Below are 24,745 nucleotides of genomic sequence, written 5' to 3' on the forward strand. Positions count from 1 at the left end.
TACAGAAAATACAAGATGGATCAGAGATAGCAATATTTCTTCTCACTAAATTTGCTCTTGATGGAACTCTGTCAAGAAAGAATCTCCAAATTGCATGTGAAGCTTTCGGAGGGATATTTACCTTCCAGAGTGCCTCCATGAGACTATAATGCCGGTTGTGTGTTCTCCAATTCAGCAGTGAGTTGTATGCTGAAAAAACTGAATAATTACCGAACTGTTTGGGCATCCACCTCCATATTCTTTTGCGATCCAGTATAGTGAATGAGTCCAGAAATGCATCTAGTTGATGGACTAACTGAAGCTCCCATTCAAACCAATGCCGTCGCAAAGGTATGTTCCACGTCTAATCCCCCCCCACCCATATCACTTATCTCCTCCTCCTTCAAAGTGCAATTCATGTATAATCTAGGGAACCTTAGTGCAGGTAGCTCATTTTCAAACCATGAGGATGCAGGTAACAGTGAGTATAAGAGACAATGTTGGAAAATCACTTTAATTGTAGTAAGTAGGTTCAGGTATAAGTGGTGTGTTCAACGTCTCCATCTCCTCAGACATTAAAAGTGAATTTTGTGAAAAGATAAATGACTAAAAACATATAAGGGTGAACATGACCCGACATAATCCATTTGTCTGGCCTAAACTAGGGTTGATTTGAGTGGATTTAAGTTTTAAAATAGACCTGACGCATATCTTAGGACAAAATCATATTATACTTTAAGTTATTCTAATCCGATTTAGTATTATATACTTATTATGTCTTATTATAATTATCGTCTCAAATTATTTTACACAAATCAAGAAAAATAATAAATAAATAAAAGATAATAATGATTTTACAAAATTAATAATATTATCATTAATTCATTTTATTTTTTCCCCTTATATCATTAATGTTATATGATATATAAGTAAAAAAGAATAATTAATGTTACATTTAAAAGTTAAAATATTAATTATTTTAGCATAAATTTTCTTCTTCTTACAAAATAATTATTATGGGATGAATGAAATATACATTATTTTTAAAATATAAATATTTTGAATAATTGTGTATTAATAATATTTTTAAGAAATAACATTTTGTTTACATTAATGATATAATTTATTTTAAATATGTATTATGAAATATAATTTTATACTTCTTTTATTCTACCATTTAACTTTACCTAATGTTAATAATGAAACATTGTGCGAAAATATTAGGTTGATTTGATTTTTGTCACACATATTTCAGGGTCTTTAGCAGGTCGTCGGGTTTGGATTTAAATAAATGACACGGTCAAATTTTTATTGCTTGCCCTTAGTTGCCAACATAATTATCATGTCATTGTTTAGTAAGGATACATGATACTAAGAGCCAAAAATGTTAATAGAGAAAAATATGGAAATTATTTAGGGACTAAAGATATAATTAAAAAAGTTTTGAAAAGAAAAACATATTTAACCTTTATTGAAACACAATGTCAAAAAGGAAGCATTTGGAAACACAATGTTGCACTTACGCATCTTATCACAATTTCCAAATTGCAACAACACAACAAAATAAAAATAATTATAAAATTATAAAATTTACCTTTGATTTAAACCCCGCAATTGATAAGGAAACATGATACAATAGTAAAAAAACTATTGAAGTTTATCAAATGCCTACTAGGAATGAACTTATACAACTAATTGTTTCCTCATCAAAAGCACCATTAAAGGCAGAGCTTGTACATATGAGGATTAGCTAAAGCACGATAAATATTCACTCCTTTTAAATTAAAAGACTCTAACTAATTTATATTCGCCTAATTCAATATGGGAGGAACCACTCTGAGCATCATACTTTGAACAAGAGATATCATCTGTAAAGCAAAATTCAACCACACAAAGAATCATATAAATATAAAAGGTCAATGAAAATAAAGTAAAATTTGACTGAAATATAATAATATATAGAACAAATTCTTTTCAAACAAAACAAATTAAAATAATTGCTAATTAAATTTTATTAATAAAAATCTATATGAGATAATCTCACATAGATGAGTTAAATCAAGATATGTACCACATGTAATGTATAACTATAAAACTTTGAGGTTTATAATTCAATTTACCTATTAATGTTGATATCTAAGGTCCAGTGTTGGACGTGGTTTGAAGATTACGAAATTCAACACCAAACGAATATTACGTATTATCTTTCATGTGTTTTTGTATCATGTGAATGAATCATCATATCAACTATACCATGCCTAGACTAATTATTATCCACATATGTAATCAAAATTTGGAGTTGATAAGTAATAGTAGAGATTCATCAAGACAAGACAAAACTAAAGAAATACTGACTTCGATGTTAAGGGGAAAAAATAGAACATTTTCATTAAAGTTAAGTTCTTACCGAAGCAAATCCAATGCACATTATACTAAATCCAGGAAAATCAAAAGGTGCTCTTTCAGAAAGGAATAGAGCTGACAATTGAGAAGAAGTATTTGTTAGTAAAATTTAATGATAATCTAAATCCTTAAAAAAAACATAATGGCATACTAGCTCTTACCTGTTAATGGAGAGAAAACCAAGGGAGAAACAATATGTGCAATTGAACATATGCCTGAAATGCAACCTTGAGCCTTTCCCTAAAAAAGGAAGATAATTGAAGAGAAAAATTAAACAAATTTGAAGTTATGTACCAAAAGTATAAAATAAAACTAAACAAAAAGCTTTTTAGTATACACAATTGAGTTGCATTTTGCCTTCATTATAAATTAAATAAATTATACTATTGTTTATCTCTTAAAATGTGTTTTACAGGCAAACTCCAATAAGAGAAATTAAAGGAATCATATGCATTTTTTAATTAAAGCAACAATCATGCATTTTATTTTTTAATACGACAATAGTTAATAGAGGTAACAAAATTATTGTTCTACTAATGATGCCTTCACATCATACAACACAACACTGTCTCATAGAAACCAAATTATTTAAACATGATATTTTTTTCATTTTTGCAATTTGAAATTAGGCTTTACTTATTACATAGGCCAAAATTCAAATTTTTAGAAATCATATAAATTCAATTCCACTAACAAAGATACAAAAATAAATAATAATCCCAACAAGTTGGACTGTAAGAATAAATTAATCTTAAGAACCTACTTACCAAATTAATTATTTATAATATGTCAATATGTCTCAAATCTATTTTTACAGTCAATGAGATGTATTTTAAGTTATAGCTTACACAAGTACATCTTAATTTTTATTTTTTTTAATGTTGTATAGTCCTCTTTATAAATGTAACTCATCACATATTTTATTTTATTTAGGTACATCACATATTTTATTAATATGTTGACGAAATTTTTTAATTAACCTGACATTTTTTACTTCAACAATAATTAATATCAGTTCAATTCATGTATGTTGCAAGAAAATGTTCATACAAGTAAATTTTTATCATACATTATATTACAAGTTACAGAAAATTTAGTATGGTCTTTTTCATAAATAATATATCTATGTGCATTGACGCACTTCATGCAAAAAGAGTGCCTAGCTACAAAGTAGAAGATGTAGAAGATGATTTTGCCTTCGAGATTTTATAGACCATGTTACCTCAAATATTAAATCATAACAAAAATAAATCATAAAAAATATGCCTTTCATAACTATAGTGACTTTTTTAACCTTAGAGTTTGTAGCATCATGAAATTCTTATATATTGCTTTAAACTTATATATTTAACACCCATTAAAAAATTAATAAGCATACATAAACATGAAAAATATAATAAAATATTTATCTTCTTCAAATTAAAATAATATTGATTTCAAATAAAAATTGTTAAGTGTAACATTTTTTTCCTTTTATTCTGATCAAAATATTTTGTATATAAAATTTAGTTTCCTCATAATTTTTTTGAATTTTTTTGTTAGAAGAAAAAAATGAAATGGTGAAATAATCTTTGCATGTACATCGTATGAAAAAATTGTTTGTATGATTAACGTTGTACCTGCTCATGGGGACCAGCTTGTTTAGATACAATACTTCGTATCTGCAAAATGTAAAAATAAATTATTCAATATTGTGTTTTGAAAAAAAAAAAATACTTAATTTGAAGGGTGAAAATGAAAAAAAAAAAATCACCCGTTTAAAGAATAATATAGAAAGACAAAATGAGGAAGTAAACTCACACAAGGGTGTGAGAAGACAAATAAAATTGAGAACATGGCGGAAGCATAAGGAACCTGTCAACATTCACACACTAAATATTAAACAACATAAAAATAAGGAAACATAGACAACAAAAGGATACGGGAAGAATATACAGAAGTGAAAATTAAATTACCGCTCTAGCTCAAGTTTCAACCTTATAAAATATTATATATCGAAAAATAATTAATAGAAACAAACTTGTAATTATAAATAAAGTAGCAAAAGACATACCAAGGAGGACCATGCTATGCTGTAAAGGAACATCTGCATCCCATCATTTTAATAATTTAGAACTTCATAAAAGAGATATTGTTTTATGATTTTATGAAAAAACATGCTTACATGTATACAATGAAAGAATAGTCCAACTGAGAGTAGTCTTGCCTCGCCCAAAATAGGAGCCAAAATAGGCATAAGAAGAAGCTATGACAATCATTGTTTAATATTTAGATTCACGATATATAAATTCAAAGAAATTGAAGATTTACAAAAAGGATAAAAGGACAATCAGTTGATAATTAAAATATAACTTTGTAATAAATACCTGTGACACAGTTCCTGCTATTCCAGAAATGACCATCAAGTCAGCAAATTGATTCTTATCAAAGTGAAATTGAGCCTTTAAAAAATACTGCACACAAAAAAAGTGTTACCAAATACTTGTCAAAGAGAACGACATAATAAGTTTCAAATGGACATAGATACTCCACGTTACAAAGGTTTAAAAAATGGAAGAAATTAAACATCAATAACGGCTGATTAAAGATATTGAAAGCCTATATAGTAGAGTATGAATTCAAATAGCCAAGAGAAATATTTATAATTATTAATAAAAAAAATTTGTAAAGATAATTATCCTTATTTGGTGTATATATATTTTTAGATTATTTTGTCTTCTAACTAATTTTGAAAATTATCTTTGATTCAAATAGTTATTAGAAAAAATATCTTCTTAAATATAATTATTAGAAAAAATAACTTCTCAAATGTGATAATTATTTACATCTTTTAATTATTTTTATTTTTAATTTAAACAAAAAAAAATGATAGTTGAGACATGTATTACCGGTTTCCGACTAGTAATGATAAAATATATATATATATATATATATATATATATATATATAGATATATATATATATATATATATATAGATACAATGTTCTTGGATACTAGATGTTTTGCTTTGATCCTAAGAATCCAATTCAACCAATAAAAATATGAGTAAGCATCAACGTATGTTCTAGCAATGATGTAAAAGTGCACAAGCCTTTACCAACACTGAAACTTAAAAATAAAAAAATATATAATATACATGATATCTAAACTAAAAATTGGGACTTGAACAAGATACAAAAAAATACGAAGAGAGAAAAAAAAATATACCAACAATGATCCATGAAGACCAACATCTGCAAGGCTATTGAAGAATGCAACAATTGCTGCTTGAGTAATAGTCAAGCTGGAAATTTGGGTATACATCATACATGTATAATTATGACACAAAATAAAAAATATTTGTTTGCTTAGAAAATAAGAAGGAAAATTGTAGCACCTGCTATTGAGGAAAGAAGTCAGGTCCTCTATAGAGCGCAATGCTTTAAAAAGATGCTTCTTACTTTCCAGTTTTCCATTGACCTTAGATATAATTGGATTTTCTTGTGAAATGATCGGAGTATAAAGGTGTTTGTCATCAATGGCCGAATCTCGAAGGAAAAATTGCATGTATAGTGCTCCAATCACCGCGATAAGTGTGGAAACCTTATTTAAGGAAAGATGTGTAATCATTGTAATTAAGGGAAATAAGATTGAGATTATGATGCATTGCAATTAGGGAGAGATGTGTAAGCATAAAGCAAAATACTTGAAAAGTCAAGGCAGTAGATAAAAATCGAGCCGATAAGGTGCCACACACAAACGCGGCAGACGCAATTCCCGAAAGAATTCCAAACGCAGTGCTTCGTCCACTTTCTGGAATGTTATCTGCCTGCAAGAGGAAATCCATGTAGTCAGTACAATTTTAAATTATTTCTTATTTCATAAATATCACACTATTTAATATTAGTAGAATTTTATTTAGATACCCATTGAATACAAGATGAGACTCATTAAATAATGAAGAAAACATATATTCTTAATGAGTCTTGCCTAAATTTTATCAATAAAATGGTATGTTTTAATTATTAGTATTATTTTTCTTTTACTGAATTATTAGTATTGTTTGTTATTTATATGCTATTTATTTATGTATTAGTCGTTTAATTAATTAAATCATAATTTATATTTAAACATACTCTTGAAGTTATGAAAAAATATTAATATATTTTTAATGTAAAATTTTATGGTTTAAATTATGCTTTGATTGCCATGATCTCTGCTATAACATCTTATACACACATATATATATATATATATATATATATATATATATATATATATATTAAAAAATTTAAGTGTTTTGAACAAATATATTTTAATGATAATTTTCTAATAGATTCTTTCTATAATATAATATAATGCTCATTTATTTTGAAATATTTATTGTAAATATATAGAATATAATGATAATAAGTAGGGTTGACCCGATATTATCCTTAATTTAATGAGTTTTTAAGTCAAATATGGATTCAAGCAAATGACTTTAACAAAGTTTTGGATCGAGTAATAATAAAAATAAATTTATCTTTTGATATATCTGACTTGAATCTTACTCACACTTAAAATGAATTAGAACGTCAAATTTGAGTTTTTCATGATGAAAGAAAAAATAGAAAGAAAAAGAAAAAGAACCTAAAACTTAACCACAATTAACATTTAGATAAATTTAATAGAGTTAAATATATTTTTGTATTCTACAAATTGGGTAATATTTAATTTTAGTCCTAAAATAAATTACTTTCTTTTACTCTCTTATTAATTGAAATGTATCATATGTGATTTTTATTTCTATAAATGGGAAAACAAGAAAAGACATTTTTTTATGAACTACAATAAACACATTTAATATATTTTCATAAATGACAGAAAATATATTTATTTTTTAGATTTTATTTTATTTAACCAACCAAAAATGTATTTAACTCATTTTTTTGGTACATTGTATTTAAACCCAATTTAATGTAGTTACATATATAAACAAGTATAACTACACTTATTTCCCCTAAAAAAAATTACACTTACTTTTAGCTGTAAAAAAAAAAAAAACTACGTTATTTTCATTTGAGGGAAATAGTGAAGACTTACCACGTAAGCTAGACCGAGGCAAGGAACGCTTCCTTCGCAAATCATTGAAATAAGTATCTTAAACACATAGTAGACGTAGAAGAATTTTTTCGTCCTGCTGTAAGCTAATATGCCTGCGAAACAGCCACCAGTCCATTCTAAAAGATAAATTTGACAATTTAAAGGCACCAGTTCATGTCATGCATTTTTTAAATTTAGACAATTGGTATTTTGTTGTAGAAGACATTTTTTTATAATTAAAAACATTCACAACACCGTAAAATTACTTTAAGACTATATATATTATTTTAAAAGGAATCAAGTATATATTACTTGATATTGTCATGTGTTTATGGAGAACGATTTAATTTCAATTAATTATTTTATCATTTGTATAATATGTAAAAAATCTTGTATTACTATTATTGTTATTTAATTTTGTAATATTAAATTTCTAAATAACTGTAACTTTTATATATTATAATTTAACTCTTTCTATAATGTATTAAAGAATAATAATAATATAATAGAAAAACTCCTTGCTAGCCGTAGATTGAATTTTAAGAATAGTATGCTGTATTTAAAAGAGATGTATATACACTTTAAAAAAGGTGGAATCAATTAAACAAAGGGAAAAAATTGAACGCAAACGTACCTACGGGAATGATGGTGAGGATCATAGGGACTGTGAGGATGGCCTTCCTCCCATACTTATCCGAAAGATTACCCAAGAGTGGCATCATCACAAGCGTGCCCAGTCCTATCATCTGCATAAATCACACGTCTTTTTACCCATATGGACATGGATACAAATTACTGCACATTGTCATAGAAATTAACTCCAAAAAAAAAAAATCTTCGTCATTGATATTATTAAAAGGTTATGAGAACTATAAGGGGGTAAATTGTAATGAAAAGAGTGAGTGATAAACAGAGCATTTGCCCAGCTGTTATTTGTAACAAAAATCTAAAGAGCTTACGAATTGCATTAAATTCAATATACGCTGGATACAATGTGATTGTGAGTCATAATGGTGAGTCATAGTAGATGTTAAATTTTTATTTTTTTTACAATAAAGGTAAGTTTTTTTTTTCTTGTGATTAATAATAGATAGTAGTATATTAGTACTATATTTTATTTCTATTTTCAAATGTAGACTGGACCGAGTGATGGAGGCTAGAATTTGTGCTGAACAAGGCCCGCCCCATTTCTATTTGGCCCAAAAAAACCAGTTGGAGACTCATCCAAATTTAAAGCTTAAAACGGGCCACAGAGGATGACAAATAGTTGCAAGATGGACATAAAAGTGATGTTGATAAAAAACAAAAAACTCATTAGTCCGAATACGACGAGACAATAGAAAGGTGAGCAAAACCACGACAAGTCGAGGAAAAAGCTTAGCAATGCATCACACACACTAAGGCCAATGGAGTCAGTTGTAAATTTGCAACAAGTTAAAGAAAATGGGAGCCTATAAGACTCACGATATCACAGGGAAATTTCTTTCTCTGAGTGGTGGATCAGGCTTATCGAAACAGACGAAGGGACGCTATCTTGGTGACAATTTAACGTCACCAGTGATGGGTTTTTGAATTTTGAGGTTGCTTGTCTATAAAACAATCATCATTTATGGGCAATCAACGGAGGTGTCATTAAGTCATCAACAAAATCAATTTGTGTTTAATTAGAAAATATCATAAACAATCTAGATAACAACTTTTAAAATCTTGTCTGATCCAAATAAATCAGATATGTAATGGAATTTTAATTATTTTTTAATGTAAATTTAATTTGTATTTTTTTTAATCTACAAAGGCTAGTAAATGGTGACGGGCTTAAATAATTTTGTATAAAATTATTGTTAAGTCTTAGCTTTATTACAAAAAAATAATTTATTTATATTTTAAATTATTACACCAAGTTGTACACAAAGGAGAGATAAAAAAAAAAAAACTGTGTAATTAGATAGGTGATCTAACGGAGATAGAAAGTGTAAATGTGTAGAGATAATTAACGTTATTCTTACAAGAAGAGAAATTAAATTGATTTTTTTTACAGGAATTAATTTGATTTAATTCACAAATAAATATATTTTAATTCTTTATTATGAAACACATATTAAGCTTTTCATCCACATTTTTTTAATATTGAATCAAATAAATAAAAATTGATCTTTTTAATTTAATAACCAAATAAATAAAAGGCCTTTCTTAGGTCAATATATATATACATACATAAAATAAATGCGAAATAAACATCACAAACTAGCTATATGCTTACTTTATCTTAATTTAAGAGGACATGAACTGATGAATGACAATTAATAATTAATATACAAAAATTATAATATTCTTAAAAACTACATATCATACTATTTTATTATCTAATATTAAATTAAATTAATTTATTTAAATCTCATTTGTCATAAAATGGTGTAACTCATGAGGGATGAATGCCAGGACGTGCACCGCGCGCAGGTAACACAATAGCCACAGATTTTTAATTTCGGCCGAAGAATAAAATTTATATGTACATAGAAATTAAAGATGCCTAGCTATGAAAATAAAATGCATAGACTTTACTAAATTTGTTGTTAAATACTGAGGTAAATGAGTTTCATTTAGTTCCATAGCAGTTCTTACTTGTACCGTACGTATGTTTTGTGTGTTGCTTATTACTGAAAAGCTGTTATCGAGCAAGAGTAGCTTAGATTATCCCAAAAAAAGGTTGTTGATATCAAAAGGTTAGTTAAAGAATCTAATTAAGAACAACGGACTCGATCAACTCAATTTCCAGTCACACTAATTAATGTACTTTAATTTGACTATATCACTAATGGTCATGGATATGAAATCTCTAACAAATATCATACATGGACAAACATAATCACTGATTAAGGAACAAAACCATGAGATAGAAAAGGCAGAATGAGTGAAGATGGTATGGAATATTGGTGGAGTTAAACTCACCGCTTGTTGAAAACCAGTGATGTAGATGGCAAGTGAGCATTCATCTTGTCCGGGACAAAGAGCAGCCATTGTGACATCGGTGATGGCTGGTACCACCATGAACATGGAGAAGTTATGAAGAAACACTGCCATGAAGAGATGACTCAACCCGTACAATTTGTCCATGATTCTCCCTAGCTATGGCTCTCTCAATCAGTTTCTCTTTGAAATGACAAAAGAACTAACTAGCTAGAATTCTTGGTAAGATCTTAATATTAACAGTCTTACAGGGAAAGCTACCTCTCTACTTAGCCACAAGTGCAACAAAGTTTCACTTAAAAGCACCCTATATATATATCGTACTTTTTGCGATTGCTTTACGTGGTATCTCACAATTGTGCATGTGGTCGGTCAATCAAACACTCGCAGTAAGTAAAAAAGGGTGGAAAAAACTTAACTGTTTTTGCTCTTGTGGAGCAATATGGTGAACTGTCAACTAATTCAAATAAGTGACAGTGAAATAAAGAATTTTTAGTCACGTATATAAAGAGCTATTGATTATTGATTTTTTTTTTAAAAAAATATTTATTTCAAGTATTTCGTTAATCGTCTAACCGTTGATTGAATCGGGTGAATGGCGTCAAAGATAATACAAATAACTAGGATCAACTTACGCCTTGAAGTGTGCAGGTTTATGTTTACCTTTTTTTCTACAGGCAGATAAAGCATCGTGCAGGTGGGCCAAAATCATCTCGTGATCACTGATTAAATTCATGGTTGATTTAATTTATGGATTAAGTATCTTAATTGTATCTAACTAGACAAAAGCTCGTATAAGTTAGGCGATTAAACTTTCAATTCGTTAAGTTTTTATTAAGAATCGTTAGCTATATGATTTTGTTTTTAAAAATTATATATATATATATATATATATATATATATGTGTGTGTGTGTGTGTTTTTGTTGTCACATATGTGGCTTGCTGCATAGTTTTTAGCCTCTATTTGCTAGATGAGAAATTAGATGGAAATATCTGAGGTTGTTTGGTGGAGCAGAGATATGATGGAAAATGGAAATACTTTTCTAAATTGTAGGGTTTATTTGTATTATTTTTTACATATTTGTTTAATTTCTATTTAACTACACCTTTAATATATATATATATATATATATATATATATATATATATATATATATATATATATATATATATATATATATATATATATATATATATATATATATTTCTCTTCAATCTTATTTCTCTCTTTTCTACCAAATAGATGGGATTAGTCCTAGGATCAATGAGTATGTTCCAAGATGCGATGATACAGAACTTACTAAAAGGGGAGTTCAATTTTTTTTTTAAAATTATATGGTCATTTAATATTTTTTTCTATATTATTTAATTTAATTTTTTTAAATAGATTGAAACTATTGTTTTATTTCATGTCTTTTTTTTTTCTTCAAATTAAAATGTAATATATGATTAAAAAGTATTATCAATTGGTTGTTAATTTTTATAATGTGTTACTTTCGTAAATTCGTATTGAACAAACTGTCTGATAAATGTGATATATCTTATGTAATGGATCAATAACAATAAACCTAAAACATTTGATTTTTTAACAAGATAAAAAATACAATCAATAAATTTTGAAGAAAATCAAATTAAATATTAGTATATTGATAAAAAAAATGTATATAAACTTTAGTATATGAAATAATATTTTATTGGTAATAGACAATAGTGATAGAATTATTAACATTTTCTTCAAGAGACAAATTGTAAAAACCAAATTAAATTATAAATATTTTAAAATAATAAGTACATTAAAATTATTAAAAAAACGTGCCAGCTTTCATAGAGAGCAAGAAAGAAAATTAAGAAACGTCCCAAAATTCTAAAAGCTTTTAAAAATCATTTTCAATCCCCCGATGTGTATATTGGATTATGATAAAGATAGATATATGTTAAATTATAATTTTAATCTCGTTACTTTTTTAAATCTATGATTTTGATTTCTTTAAATTTTAATTGTAATTTTTAGTCTTATAGTCTTAAAATTTGACCACTTTGATTCTCCTAAGTTAATTATAAATTAATTAAAATTATTAATTATTAAAAAATTATTAATCTTAATTTTCTACACCACAGTATTTCTGTTCTTCTCTTTAAAAACTTTTTCTACCTGCACTGGCATTTCACCAATAATAATATTACATTAGAATTAATAATTTTTTATTAATTTTTTTTAATAATTAATAATTTTTATTACGATCAAAATCACAAATTTATAAAATTAACAAGACATAATCGAAGACCAAATTTACTTCAAGCTAAGATCTACTAAATGCATGCATTGGATTTGTGATGAGATCACTTGCAAAGAAAAAACAAATGACGACAGAAAAAATTAGGACATAATCGAAGAAGAAGGAAGAATGGATTAAGGAAGTGTTTCATTTTTGGAAAATGAATGAAAAGTATAGAGGAAGAGGAAAACATATCCTAGAAAAAGAAAATATGATTCACGAAACTGTCGGGCGAGGAAGACATGTTCGTTTATATAGAGAAAGAAGAAGGCAACCTAAGTACAGTTTGAGGACTGTTGCATTGCCTGTTTTAAAACCTGTTCTGGGGAATATCATAGTCTTCTTGAAAGAATAAAGGAAAGGTTTATTTTCGAAATTAATATTTCAATTAAATTTTTCATTAATTACCACACATATTTATAAATCTTCTTTTTTTTTATTCAAAAAGGTATGAAATGCAAAAATACTGAAAAGGACACCGAAGTTGACAAAGTTGAAATCTCAAATACATAAAAAAATTTCCGGAGTAATCTTATTACAACCCATAATGTACGTTAAATTTGTTAATTTTTTTTTAAAATTATCTTAAAATAATTCAAACTATAATTATAATTTAAAATTATTTTACATTATTAATATATAAATATTAAACTCATATATATATATATATATATATATATAAAAGAAAAATCAACTTAAATAAAAAGTAACTCTTTGTGTATTTTATCATTTATTTTCTTGAAATCTAATTATTATAATAACTTATTAATCTTATCTATGAGATATCAAGCAAACATTATCTAATGCTATCATTACTTATTTTGATCAATTAATATAATTAAAAATAACAAAATTATAAATTGTTATTTGCTAATTATAATTTTTAAATTTTTTAATAAATCAATTTTAGCATTTAGATTATTTAAATTTAGTGATCAAGATTTGGTGTAAAATATTAATTTTATTCACATATACCAATCTTATCCCATAAGATACTTATGTATTTATTTTATATATGTTCTAATAATATTTATTATTTTTTTAACCTTTTAAATTCTTCTCGCTAAATTAGCATCCTAGATTCGTCAGGTGCATGACACACTCACTGATTTTACTTAGATATTATTTAAAGTTTCATCTAATAAGACTTTATAAGCTATTAAGTATTCTATAAATTAAAAAAAAAAAAGACTAGACAAATACAATTCACGTGAAGAGAATATAACTCTCTAGGTTTATTTATTGTATTTTTTTTATAAAGATCTAAACTAACTGAAAGGATGGTTGATTCTTTCAACATTGTAATGGTACTTGATTGTCTAAGTTATAGCAAGAACTAATATGTTTTAGCATAGTTAGTTTTTTTGTGAACTAGTTCTCCATGAGTCAAGATCTCTTTAGGACAAGTTTTTAGAAGCTTCCTATTACACATGCTTGTGGTGGCCACGGAACTAATATTAAAAATTGAGACTTAAAATCCATCAAAATTTTATGTGTGTTAAACTGTGTGTTTGCTAGCATTTTTTTTCTAGTTAATTAAAAGACACGTTTTTTAGAGGAAAAAGACAAAGTTAGTATGTTATTTAACAGACTTTAATGAAATTAACGGAAATAATCAATTATCAAACAATGTAAAGATGAAGAATTAAAGACAAACCCAAAAAATTTACAAAAGAAAAAAAGAAAAAAAATAGTCAAAGACCAAACTGAAAAATGAAATAAAATAATAGTTAAAATTATTAATTTTGCCTTAAAATAACAATAAAGTTCATATTTAAGTCGTAACAGATACTAAATAAACGCCTAAAAAATATCTAGTCTTAAAAAATAATTATTACTAGTATAATTATTTATTATCTATTAAAAAATAAATTCCTAAAAAATTATTATCTATTAATTTTATAGATGAACTGAAGTTTTTAAAAAATATCTCTAGGTGCCGTTGAAAAGTCAAATATTTTAATTACAGTGATTAAAAAATATTATTTAAGATTATTTTTAAATAACTTAAAATTTCAGTAAACATAAATAAATATTCATTATCAAATGACCTTACAACATACATTAAATCACTTTATATTATTATTATTATTATATTTTATGATGGCTTTTGTTGTCTTGTGTGTTTACTTGCATTGTTTAATCGAAACAACAACTGAAGCAGGATTCACGCGCGGAGCACGTGAACCGGAAGCAGCAGCGATCGATCCACGTTCCGCAACACAAAAGATAGAAACGAATAAAACAAGGAGTCGGGACCAATGGTTTTCCCACTTAAATTAACTAATTACTCTAATTATAAAAGAACCTTTCTATTAAGGTCTAGTTAAGTTGGTTCAGATATTGTAAATTTTTAAATATTATATTCAATTTTTACGCATAAAAAAGACTTATTTTATTTTTTAAAAAAAATATAATTAATTTAATTATGTTAAATATATCAATTATTTATATTATTATTAATATTTAAAGAAAGAATATAAAAAATTATTAATACATTTAATTGTAAAAAAATAACAAAAAATTAAAGACTAGTTAATAACAACTTAACGCAGCCCAGTCGTTGAATAGCCCAGTCCCCAAAATAAGTAAAACCTCACAATCACAAACACACTCTTTTTTGTTCTTTGCTCACTTCCCTTGTTCGTTTCACTCTCACAATGGACTCCCTCTCTCTCTTCTGCACCGGAGCCCTTCTCGCCGGCGGCCTCTACTGGTTCGTCTGTGTTCTGGGCCCCGCCGAGCAGAAGGGCAAACGCGCCACCGATCTATCCGGCGGCTCCATCTCCGCCGAGAAAGTCCAAGACAACTACAAGCAGTACTGGTCCTTCTTCCGCCGCCCCAAGGAGATCGAGACCGCCGACAAAGTTCCCGACTTCGTCGACACCTTCTACAATCTAGTCACCGACATCTACGAGTGGGGCTGGGGCCAGTCCTTCCACTTCTCCCCCTCCATCCCCGGTAAGTCCCACCGCGAGGCCACGCGCCTCCACGAGGAGATGGCCGTCGATCTCATCGAGGCCAAGCCCGGCAACAAAATCCTGGACGTGGGCTGCGGCGTGGGCGGGCCCATGCGGGCCATCGCGGCCCACTCCCGCGCGAACGTGGTGGGCATCACCATCAACGAGTACCAGGTCAATCGAGCAAGGATGCACAACAAGAAGGCTGGGTTGGACTCTCTCTGCGAGGTCGTGTGTGGGAATTTCCTTAAGATGCCGTTTGTCGACAACAGCTTCGACGGAGCGTACTCCATCGAGGCCACGTGTCACGCTCCCAAGCTGGAAGAAGTGTACGCCGAAATCTTCCGAGTTCTGAAACCGGGGGCGCTCTACGTTTCCTACGAGTGGGTGACGACGGATAAGTACAGCGGCGATGACCCTGAACACGTGGAGGTCATTCAGGGGATTGAGAGGGGTGACGCGTTGCCTGGCCTCAGAAGCTACGCCGAAATAGCCGAAACGGCGCGTAAGGTAGGGTTTGCTGTTGTGAAGGAGCGGGATCTGGCCAAGCCGCCGGCTCTTCCCTGGTGGAGCCGATTGAAGATGGGTAGGATCGCGTACTGGCGGAACCATATTGTGGTCACTGTTCTCGCCGCTTTGGGAATCGCGCCTAAGGGGACCGTCGATGTTCATGAGATGCTCTTCAAGACCGCTGACTATTTGACCAGAGGGGGTGACTCTGGGATTTTCTCTCCGATGCACATGATCCTCTGCAGAAAGCCCCATGACAAGGACGAACAAAACTCTGGTTAGGGTTTCGTTTCATTTGGAAATTGGAAAACAAAAACCACCACCGCCACCTTGTTTCTTTCCGGTACTCTTTTTTCTCATTATTATCCTGGGTTTAACTTGTTGTTATTAGTTATTATTACTATGAACTTGGTGTAATTTGGATTTTGATCTTTTCAATTTTAATTTTAGTTTGCAATGTTGATCTTTGAGTTGAGGATGTCTATTTCTTGTTTTCAATGGAAATTACTAGTATTTAGAATAGAGTAAGGTATTGATTGGAAATTAGTATTAAGGATGTCTATTTTTTTGTTTTCAATGGTAATTACTAGTAGTAGAATTAAGTAGCTGCCTTCACATTCGGCGAATTAATTATTTGATTCACGAATCGAATCAAAGTGGCATATGTGAAATGCTGATGGAGGGTATTTTAATGAATGCATTTATTAAATAATTAAATTGAAGAAGAAGGGGGGTCGGAGGTACAACACATGTTAGATTGGCTATATTAGCGCGTGATTAGGTGGAGACCACTGGCACTAACGATAAGTTAAGCCTGGTTGTACCGTAACGTGCTTATGTTCGATTTTTCAGCGTCTGAATCTGGCCTTGATGCTTTTTTGCTTTTACTATTTGTCACGTAGCGCGTGGGTTTTTACTTCCGAAGGCCCAACGGCCACACGTACCCCGACATCTGGCCCGCACTTGCTTTAGATCTGGCAAATCAGTTTACTCACTTGTATCGTACTTGCTCCCATGACTAGTTAATGTTTAACTAAAACCACGGATTTAGATTATTGCTCTGCTCTCCTTCACTGATGCAATTTTTGCCACAAATTTGAAATAATAATAATAATAATAATAATAGTGACAGTTTGTTTCACCGATTAAAACTTCATTTTTAAAAATATAAATTTGAGTGGAATATTCTTATGTTTGATATAATTTTTGAAAAAATTGAGTATTATTGATTTTGAGAAAGTAGGAATATGATTTTTATATCATTCTCATGAGCATCCAGAAAGTGTTATTCTCGTGAAAATGTAAAAAAGTGATATTCTTATGAAAAATGTGAAGTTATTTTATAGCACATTTTTTTAAAGTTTTTTTACATATTTTTTTGATTCATTTATTTCAATTATTTTGAATTTTAAAAATATTTTTAAAATTTAAAATTGAATCAAATATACTAAAATAATTTCTTAATATTGATGGGAATGATGTTTTTAGTGATGTAAAATTATACCTTTAATTTCATACAACCCCCACCTGGGTTTATGAGGATGAGGACCCACTGAGGTTCTTTTTTTCCTTTGGAAAATTGAGGCATGGGGATAAGTACTATTGTCATGACAAATGACTGATGGACAAGACATACATTGCAATCCATATATTGATGATGAATTATTTTATGACATTAATTTAAAGTAAAATCATAAATTATTTTAAATATGTCGTTTAATTTCATTTACTAATATTTATGAATTAGTTTATAAATTAATTTCAACCAAAACTTTTGATGAGACTATGTTAGGCAAAATATTTATTTTAGTTTTTAGTTTATTTTATTAGTTAAAAAATTTATTTGATTTTTTGATAATTAAGATTTTTTTTATAATTTTTTAATAATTTGGGATTTTTTGGATGACAAGTAACTAAAGAGTTAAAAAATTAATTTATTAAAATATAAATTTTTGATAAAATTAGATGTTGAGGTAACTAAAAAATATAAAATAATAAAAAAATAAAAAAATAATAAATTTTTAAAAAAGATAACACGAAAAGTTAATAAATATATTAATAATAAAAGTGAAAGAAAGTATAAAAACCCAAAAGCTAACGTTATAACATTATTTCAAGTAATTTTTTAAAAAATATTAAAAATTATTAAGAAGCTACTAATAAAAACTTTTTATCAACACTCAAACAAGTTTTTTTAACTATTTTAGCTAGTAAAAATAGTTAGGAATATCTTTTCAAATATATTCTTAAAGTAGCAATTTTTAGATCACTCTTTTCTAATTTTTTGTATATTTTTTCTTTTTTTTTACTTAATATATTTATCAAATTTGGTGCTTATCCTCTTTAAATAAATCATGGTCTTATTGCTTTTTCAGTCATTTTATATTTTTTAACTACTTTAACAATTAAATTACTAAACACTTATAATTTGATATGTTTTTTCAGCTACCGGCTTTTAATTACTTTTTTAGTGATTTTTTTCAAACATAGCCTAAATCCACTAACTTATACTCCCAATATAGTTGTAATTTTTTTATGAGTAGAAAAACTAAAAGAAAAAAGAATGGAAAACACAAACTATCTAAAACGAACGACGCCTGTGGCATTAACAAGAACCAGAAAACATATATGTGACTTTTGTGCTGTTCCTTTCCAAGCTGTCTCTGTGTTGTTCATTCAAAACGACGTCACATAACAGTTGTGTTAATATATAATTGTGATTCAATTTTAAAAATTATGAAAATTCGGAGAGACAACACAGGACCAACTTGAAAAGGCACAACAGAGAAGTCAAGTCGCTAAGACACAGGTTTAACAAAGAACATCAAAGCCAAATTAGGTGCAAAACATGAGTCAAACACTGTAATTTCAATGTTCTAAGAATGCTAAAAAAGATACTGATATTCTTCAAATTTAATTTATTTTTAATCATTCATTTTTTAATTACTATGGCTATATTTGACAAAACTAATGGAAAAACTAGTCAAAAACTGAAAAATTAACTTATTAAATTAGAAGTGTTTGATAGAAGTAATGAAAAATATAAAATGACATAAAAATAATAATATTATGATTTATTTAAAAAAATAACAAAAAAATGAATAAATATATTGAAATATAAAAATAAAAATATTTTAAAAAATATTACTTGAAATTACCTTTCAAATTACAAACTACTAAAAATTTACTAAAAAAAAATTATTTATCAAAAAATCAAATAAATTTTTCATTCAATAAAAAAGTTAAAAACTATCTAAAATATCTTATCAAACATAATATATATCATATTATCACAAAAAATTGTCACCTAATGGAATTTAGACGGGCACGTGGACATCAAGCGAAAAGGATCTACTACTATTTATTACAGTATAGGGTTGGTATCTTTCTCTCTCTGAAAAGGATCTACTACTATTTATTATAGGGCTGGTATCTTTTTCTCTCTGGAAAGGATCTCCGATCTTGATCTCTGAAAAATTGAGGTTCCTCTTTTTCTTTGTGGAAAGTTAAGGCACGGGGATGACCAGTATGGCCATGAGTACTCATGACTCATGGACGATAATATTATAAAATTAATTTAATAATATTATAATCCGCCTTCGAAGATTGAAAATTTGGGTTTTAGGTGCTGAATTTAATATTATAAAATTAATTTAAGTAAAATCATTTGTTTATTTTATTTTTTTCAGAAGTAGTTTTATACTTTCTCTCTTCCTTATAACTTGATATTTTTAGAAGATTTAATTTATAATTTTTTATGCATTATTTTTTTATTAGCATCAGTTCTTGAAAGACGTGATAATAAGAAAACATAATCCTCTAATATTTGTTAGTTTTGTTTATAAGAATGTTTTTGAAAAAAAAAATACTAATTTAAAATCAATATAATACTTTTAACTAAATAAAATTCTTTAATCTATGTGATTGAGTTAATTAGATCTTATAATAAGTTCTTTACTTTTGTATTTTTTGTTTGTTTTATAGTTTTATCATCCCCCAAATGGGTCAAATCCACTCCCCACTACATGGATTAATCATATTCTATATTAGAAGTCACTCGATGATTTCTCTCGTGAAATAAAATCCATGGTTACATGAACTATAATGATTTTTCTTGAATTGGGAATTAAGTAATATGTTTTGGGAGTATGCTAGAAACTTTTCTCAAAGTAACCATTCACCAAGTTTTGGTCAATAGGTAATAAATAAGTGTACCGTGGATTTTTCAATTATTTATTATCTAATTTTATGAAAAATATATAAAATAATTAACGAAGATAAAAGTATAATTGAAAAAAATATATTAATATTATCTTTAACTCTGGAAATGACATATAAATAGGATTTTTTTAAAGTTAGACAATTATAAAGAAATGAAAGAAGTAATAGTGCTATGGGACCTAAGATTACATATTTAAAGAATGTAATTTTTTCATTTCAAATATCATTTTTTTCTTAATTATCAGGGGCTAAAAGCCCAAAAGAAAACAAACTAGCGGACAAACAAAACAGCAAAGCATCCGCTAGCAGATGCAAAGATACAAAGTCAGGGGAAACATCAAAAACTTGAATCCCATGATGCATGTTCAGACCATGTTTGGCAAAAGTGTCCGTTTTGGGGTTTTTATGCCCTGTTAATTATTTTTTTAAAAAAAACTATGCTGTTTGTAATGAAAAATTAATGCATTTTTTTAAATGAAAAAAAAGAGCAAATAACTCTTTAGGTCCTGAAAGTGAAAATCAACCACAATTCAGTGTCTAAAGTATCAAAATTTTGATTTAATATTTGAATATGAGAAACGATAACTACATGACAAATTCATTTTCAAAAAATATAATTTACGAACATTATAACTTAATAACTCTTACAAACCGAATGATCGATCAAACGAAATTGTCCACTTATACATTCTCAAAAACCAAAATTATCATTTATCCAAAAACATTTGCATCCCCCTACACATGTTGAGACCATGTTTGGCAAATCGTCCGAAGCAGCATTGGCCTCTCTAAAAACATGATGCCAATGAATGAACAGAATGGCTCTAGCTTGGCGGACAACTAAGTGAATAGACTGTACTATGGCATAACATGGGTGTTAGGGAGATAAACCTTTGTTGAGCAATTGAGTGGCCACAAGAGAATCTGTTTCCACCAAAATTCTTCTAAATTCAAACAGCACAACTGAACAAGATCCTAAAGCAGAATATACATAGCATTATGATCTCTTAATATTCCATCACAAGCAGCCCTTGATCCCGTTGAAGAGTAAGCCCTATCTGTATCCAGCTTAACCCACCCCAAAGGGGATGGGGCAAAGAAATTAGGGTGAAGTTATTCTTCATCTTGAAAAGCCTAGACAGGTCTTCCCCATATGATGCATGTCAGTGATGTCACGAAGGAAATAATCGTTTTGTCTTATCAGAGCAGAATTGGGCAGCCAACAATTGGAGAATATGAAATCTTTTCTTCGTTCCAAACAAGGTTGGTAGCATAGATAAAATTCCTTGGCCAATGCAGAGAATGACCTCTCTTAAAAATCCAAATAAAAGTATAGTCAGTCAGTCCCTTATACTTAAGCTCATGGAGGTAATTTTGATGAATGGCATTTGACTAGGATACAGATCGGAATTTTGATGCTAATATATTCATTCACAATACGATACTTGCCTATCACAACATGTTGCCAACTACATTTTTTTTTTTTTGCTGTACCTAATTAAATCAATCTGCAGTTTGGCACCGAAAATGTTTCAAAACCAAAAACATAGCCATTAAAAAAATCGAAAGAACAAATTAATCTTCATTTGTAATGAACAAAATAATCAGTTTGCTCTGTCCAATTGAAGAGGCCTAGGTGGAGCCATGGTTCTTCTCTTCCACAGGTTAATTTCTATTCGTGGCTTCAAATTAAGCACACCCCCATGACCAACTCCAACACCAACCAAAAGGGGTGCAGAAAAAGGGATAATAATCTGTTCCTCTTCATCGCCATCACTATCCACTCTGTAATGATCCGAATAGTAATCAATTTCCTCTTCATCTGGCGCCACCTGAGCCACCTTCCAATCAAAATCACCAAGAGCGTCACGTCCACTTGAAAACCTTCTCATCTGACTCACGCGCGGTGCACGTGCTGCGTCAGCAAGAGCACGATCCTTGTTAATATCTCCAGGCGCAGAAGCGTTGGATTTCCTTCCATCAGACTTTGGCTTTGTCCCATGGAATAATAACATCTTTTGAAACGTCGAAACGTGATTTTTTACCTCTATGTCTCTGGAAGCTGAGGATGTTTGTTTGCTAGCAACATTCCTCGCTTCTTTTGTCATGGACTTGCTCTTGGACTTTGATTTTTCGATTTGTTTCTTCTTGTGCTTGATCTGTCCCATGCAGGAGATTTTCGGTGAAGTGGGTTCTTGAGAATAAATTTCATCAATGTCGTTATTATTGCCTCTATCATGGGTTTTTCTTCTAGCTTCATGGGGAATCATGGATACGATAGGCTTTGATTTGTGGTCCCTGCCTGGGCTGAATGGATGGTTTTGAAATGTCACCGTGACTGCTGAAACTGCTTTTGGCAGTGCCTTCAAGATTTTGCTCTTCATCCTATAAGCTGTTTCTCTTTGAACAAGAGTTGTGAAAGATTGGTAGAAGCTAGCTTGCAAGAGTTGGAATTTGATATTTTGATATCCTGTGTGTTATGATAGGGTGGACTCTCCTTATATACCTTGGATTGTTGAAGGTGGAACTAGTAACTAGAGAAAAGGTTGTTCTTAGTCTTACTAATAACTAATTAATGATTGATTTTGTCAAGAAAGGTAGGAATTGGGAAACAGAGAAAGGGTTTGGTCAAAGAAAACCAGCATGCATGTCACTAGTCAAAGTAATACAGTAGCTGTTTGCTTCGGCCAATAAACGTAAGCTACATAACTACAATTATTATCATTAAGTTACAAGATAACCACAATTATTATTATTAAAAACGTGCAGCGGCTTGAGGATTTTGTTGGAGCCATCAAGTAGAAACACTGAAACAGCTTGCAGTACGTTGAAGTAGTGGGTGTCCTTTTGTTCGTCTAAAAATTATGCTTTTTTGTTTTTTGTAGAAATAAGAAAATGGCCATTACGGTTTAACAAAATGTTTTATTGTTATTTATAAATGTCAAAATATCATATTATTTTAAATTTTATATCGAAAATTTGTAAAAATAACATGGCTTTATATTTCTTATATGTTTTAAAATAATTTTTCATTAAGATTATGTTCAAGGATAAAAAATATTATAGTAAATACTCGTCATTTACAAAAAATATAATTATATTAACTAAATTATTATTTTTATTTACTTATAAAGTGCGATACAAATGACAAGTGATTTGAGATTTTGAGCAGTTTAAACATATGACAGTTGGATATTTAATTATGTTAATAGAATGTGAGGAGATAAATTTTTCCTTAACTAATACTACTCTACTTTTTCGGAGATAATCTCATAACTTTTTATTGTAGGTATACATTTGTTTTAATATATATATATATATATATATATATATATATATATATATTAATTTATTAATAGTACTAATTTATTTCACTTAGTGGAGGTCCAAACAAACACTAACCATTACAATTAAATTTCATAAATTTTTTCATGTGTCCGGAATAAATTTTTGTTGTGTCGTTTGGGTTGATTACGTCTATTTCTGACTAGTTAAGTTTTGATCTAATCATTGAACGCGGCAGGTGGTTTTTAAAATTAAAGAAGAAGACGACGTTTTAGTAAAATAAGGCAACTAAATCACTACATAAACGTGGATTTTACAAGAAAATTGTTTGATATCGGATTTTAAATTACCAGTTGTCGACATTTGAAACGCGATAAAATCTATATTCATGTTTAAAAAAGAAGTAATCAATGTTGAAAAAATTATTGGTATATATAGTACGAAAAATATTAGTATTATAGTGAAACTTTTTGAAATACTCATACTCAGCATATAAATATATAAGTCATAAAACAATAAAGTACTAATAATCAGAGTTAAATACAAAGATACTTTCATAGAAAATATCTTCAGTCACTCGACTTTTTTCGTCATTTAGAATCAATGTTAATTAGTTTGTTCATTAATCATTAGATGTTTTATAACCATTTGGTATGAAATAATTACTCATTTTAACATTGAACAGTTTTCCCTTAAAAAAAAACTTGAACATTTAACAAAGTTTTAAAGTAAAGTCAAATTAAAACAGGCTCGTTCAACTCTGTCATCTGTCACTTTTTCTTTAAAACTTTTGATATCTCGATTCCCTAACAATCAAGTTGATTTGGTGAACTTGTCTAAAGAAACAAAACTCTCTTTTTTAATTAAATTTTTCTTACAAACGTTAATCCACAACTCTATATTTATGGATCGAATTTCTTGTCACTTGAACTACACTAAGCCGCACTCTAACCACATAAACATATCCAAATTCAAAAACGAAAAAATAGGACAATAGTTAGACACCTGGTAAGTATGGACAAAATATACATAAATTGTCTGATTGTTAAATACTGCTACTCCAGGGTGTTATTTTGTA

General features: G+C 28.7%; 3 protein-coding genes and 1 pseudogene across 3 annotated transcripts; 1 reads left to right on the forward strand and 3 right to left on the reverse strand.

Moving 5' to 3' along the window:
* Positions 1-1,557: 1,557 nt before the first annotated feature.
* On the reverse strand, positions 1,558-10,686 carry LOC100789917 (hippocampus abundant transcript-like protein 1). Its single transcript, XM_003527601.5, has 14 exons — positions 10,397-10,686; positions 8,082-8,193; positions 7,448-7,560; positions 6,069-6,191; positions 5,760-5,965; positions 5,591-5,666; positions 4,749-4,835; positions 4,547-4,627; positions 4,436-4,468; positions 4,183-4,236; positions 4,002-4,043; positions 2,544-2,622; positions 2,387-2,457; positions 1,558-1,847 (listed from the first exon to the last, which is right to left on the reverse strand). Exons 1-14 carry the CDS (start codon positions 10,559-10,561, stop codon positions 1,791-1,793), a joined length of 1,299 nt encoding a protein of 432 aa, XP_003527649.1. The 5' UTR covers positions 10,562-10,686; the 3' UTR covers positions 1,558-1,790.
* A 4,579-nt stretch (positions 10,687-15,265) lies between these two features.
* On the forward strand, positions 15,266-16,738 carry SMT2-2 (24-methylenesterol C-methyltransferase 2-2). Its single transcript, NM_001317553.2, has one exon. The coding sequence runs from the start codon at positions 15,352-15,354 to the stop codon at positions 16,441-16,443; it is 1,092 nt and encodes a 363-aa protein (NP_001304482.2). The 5' UTR covers positions 15,266-15,351; the 3' UTR covers positions 16,444-16,738.
* A 4,172-nt stretch (positions 16,739-20,910) lies between these two features.
* On the reverse strand, positions 20,911-21,480 carry LOC113001851 (uncharacterized; annotated as a pseudogene).
* Positions 21,481-21,784: 304 nt separating this feature from the next.
* On the reverse strand, positions 21,785-22,973 carry LOC100794321 (uncharacterized protein At1g76070). The gene has a single exon (XM_003527447.5). It carries the CDS (start codon positions 22,764-22,766, stop codon positions 21,987-21,989), a length of 780 nt encoding a protein of 259 aa, XP_003527495.1. The 5' UTR covers positions 22,767-22,973; the 3' UTR covers positions 21,785-21,986.
* Between the last annotated feature and the right edge of the window lie 1,772 nt (positions 22,974-24,745).

Source organism: Glycine max, chromosome 6 (genome assembly GCF_000004515.6).
Source record: "Glycine max cultivar Williams 82 chromosome 6, Glycine_max_v4.0, whole genome shotgun sequence".
Lineage (NCBI taxonomy): Eukaryota > Viridiplantae > Streptophyta > Magnoliopsida > Fabales > Fabaceae > Glycine > Glycine max.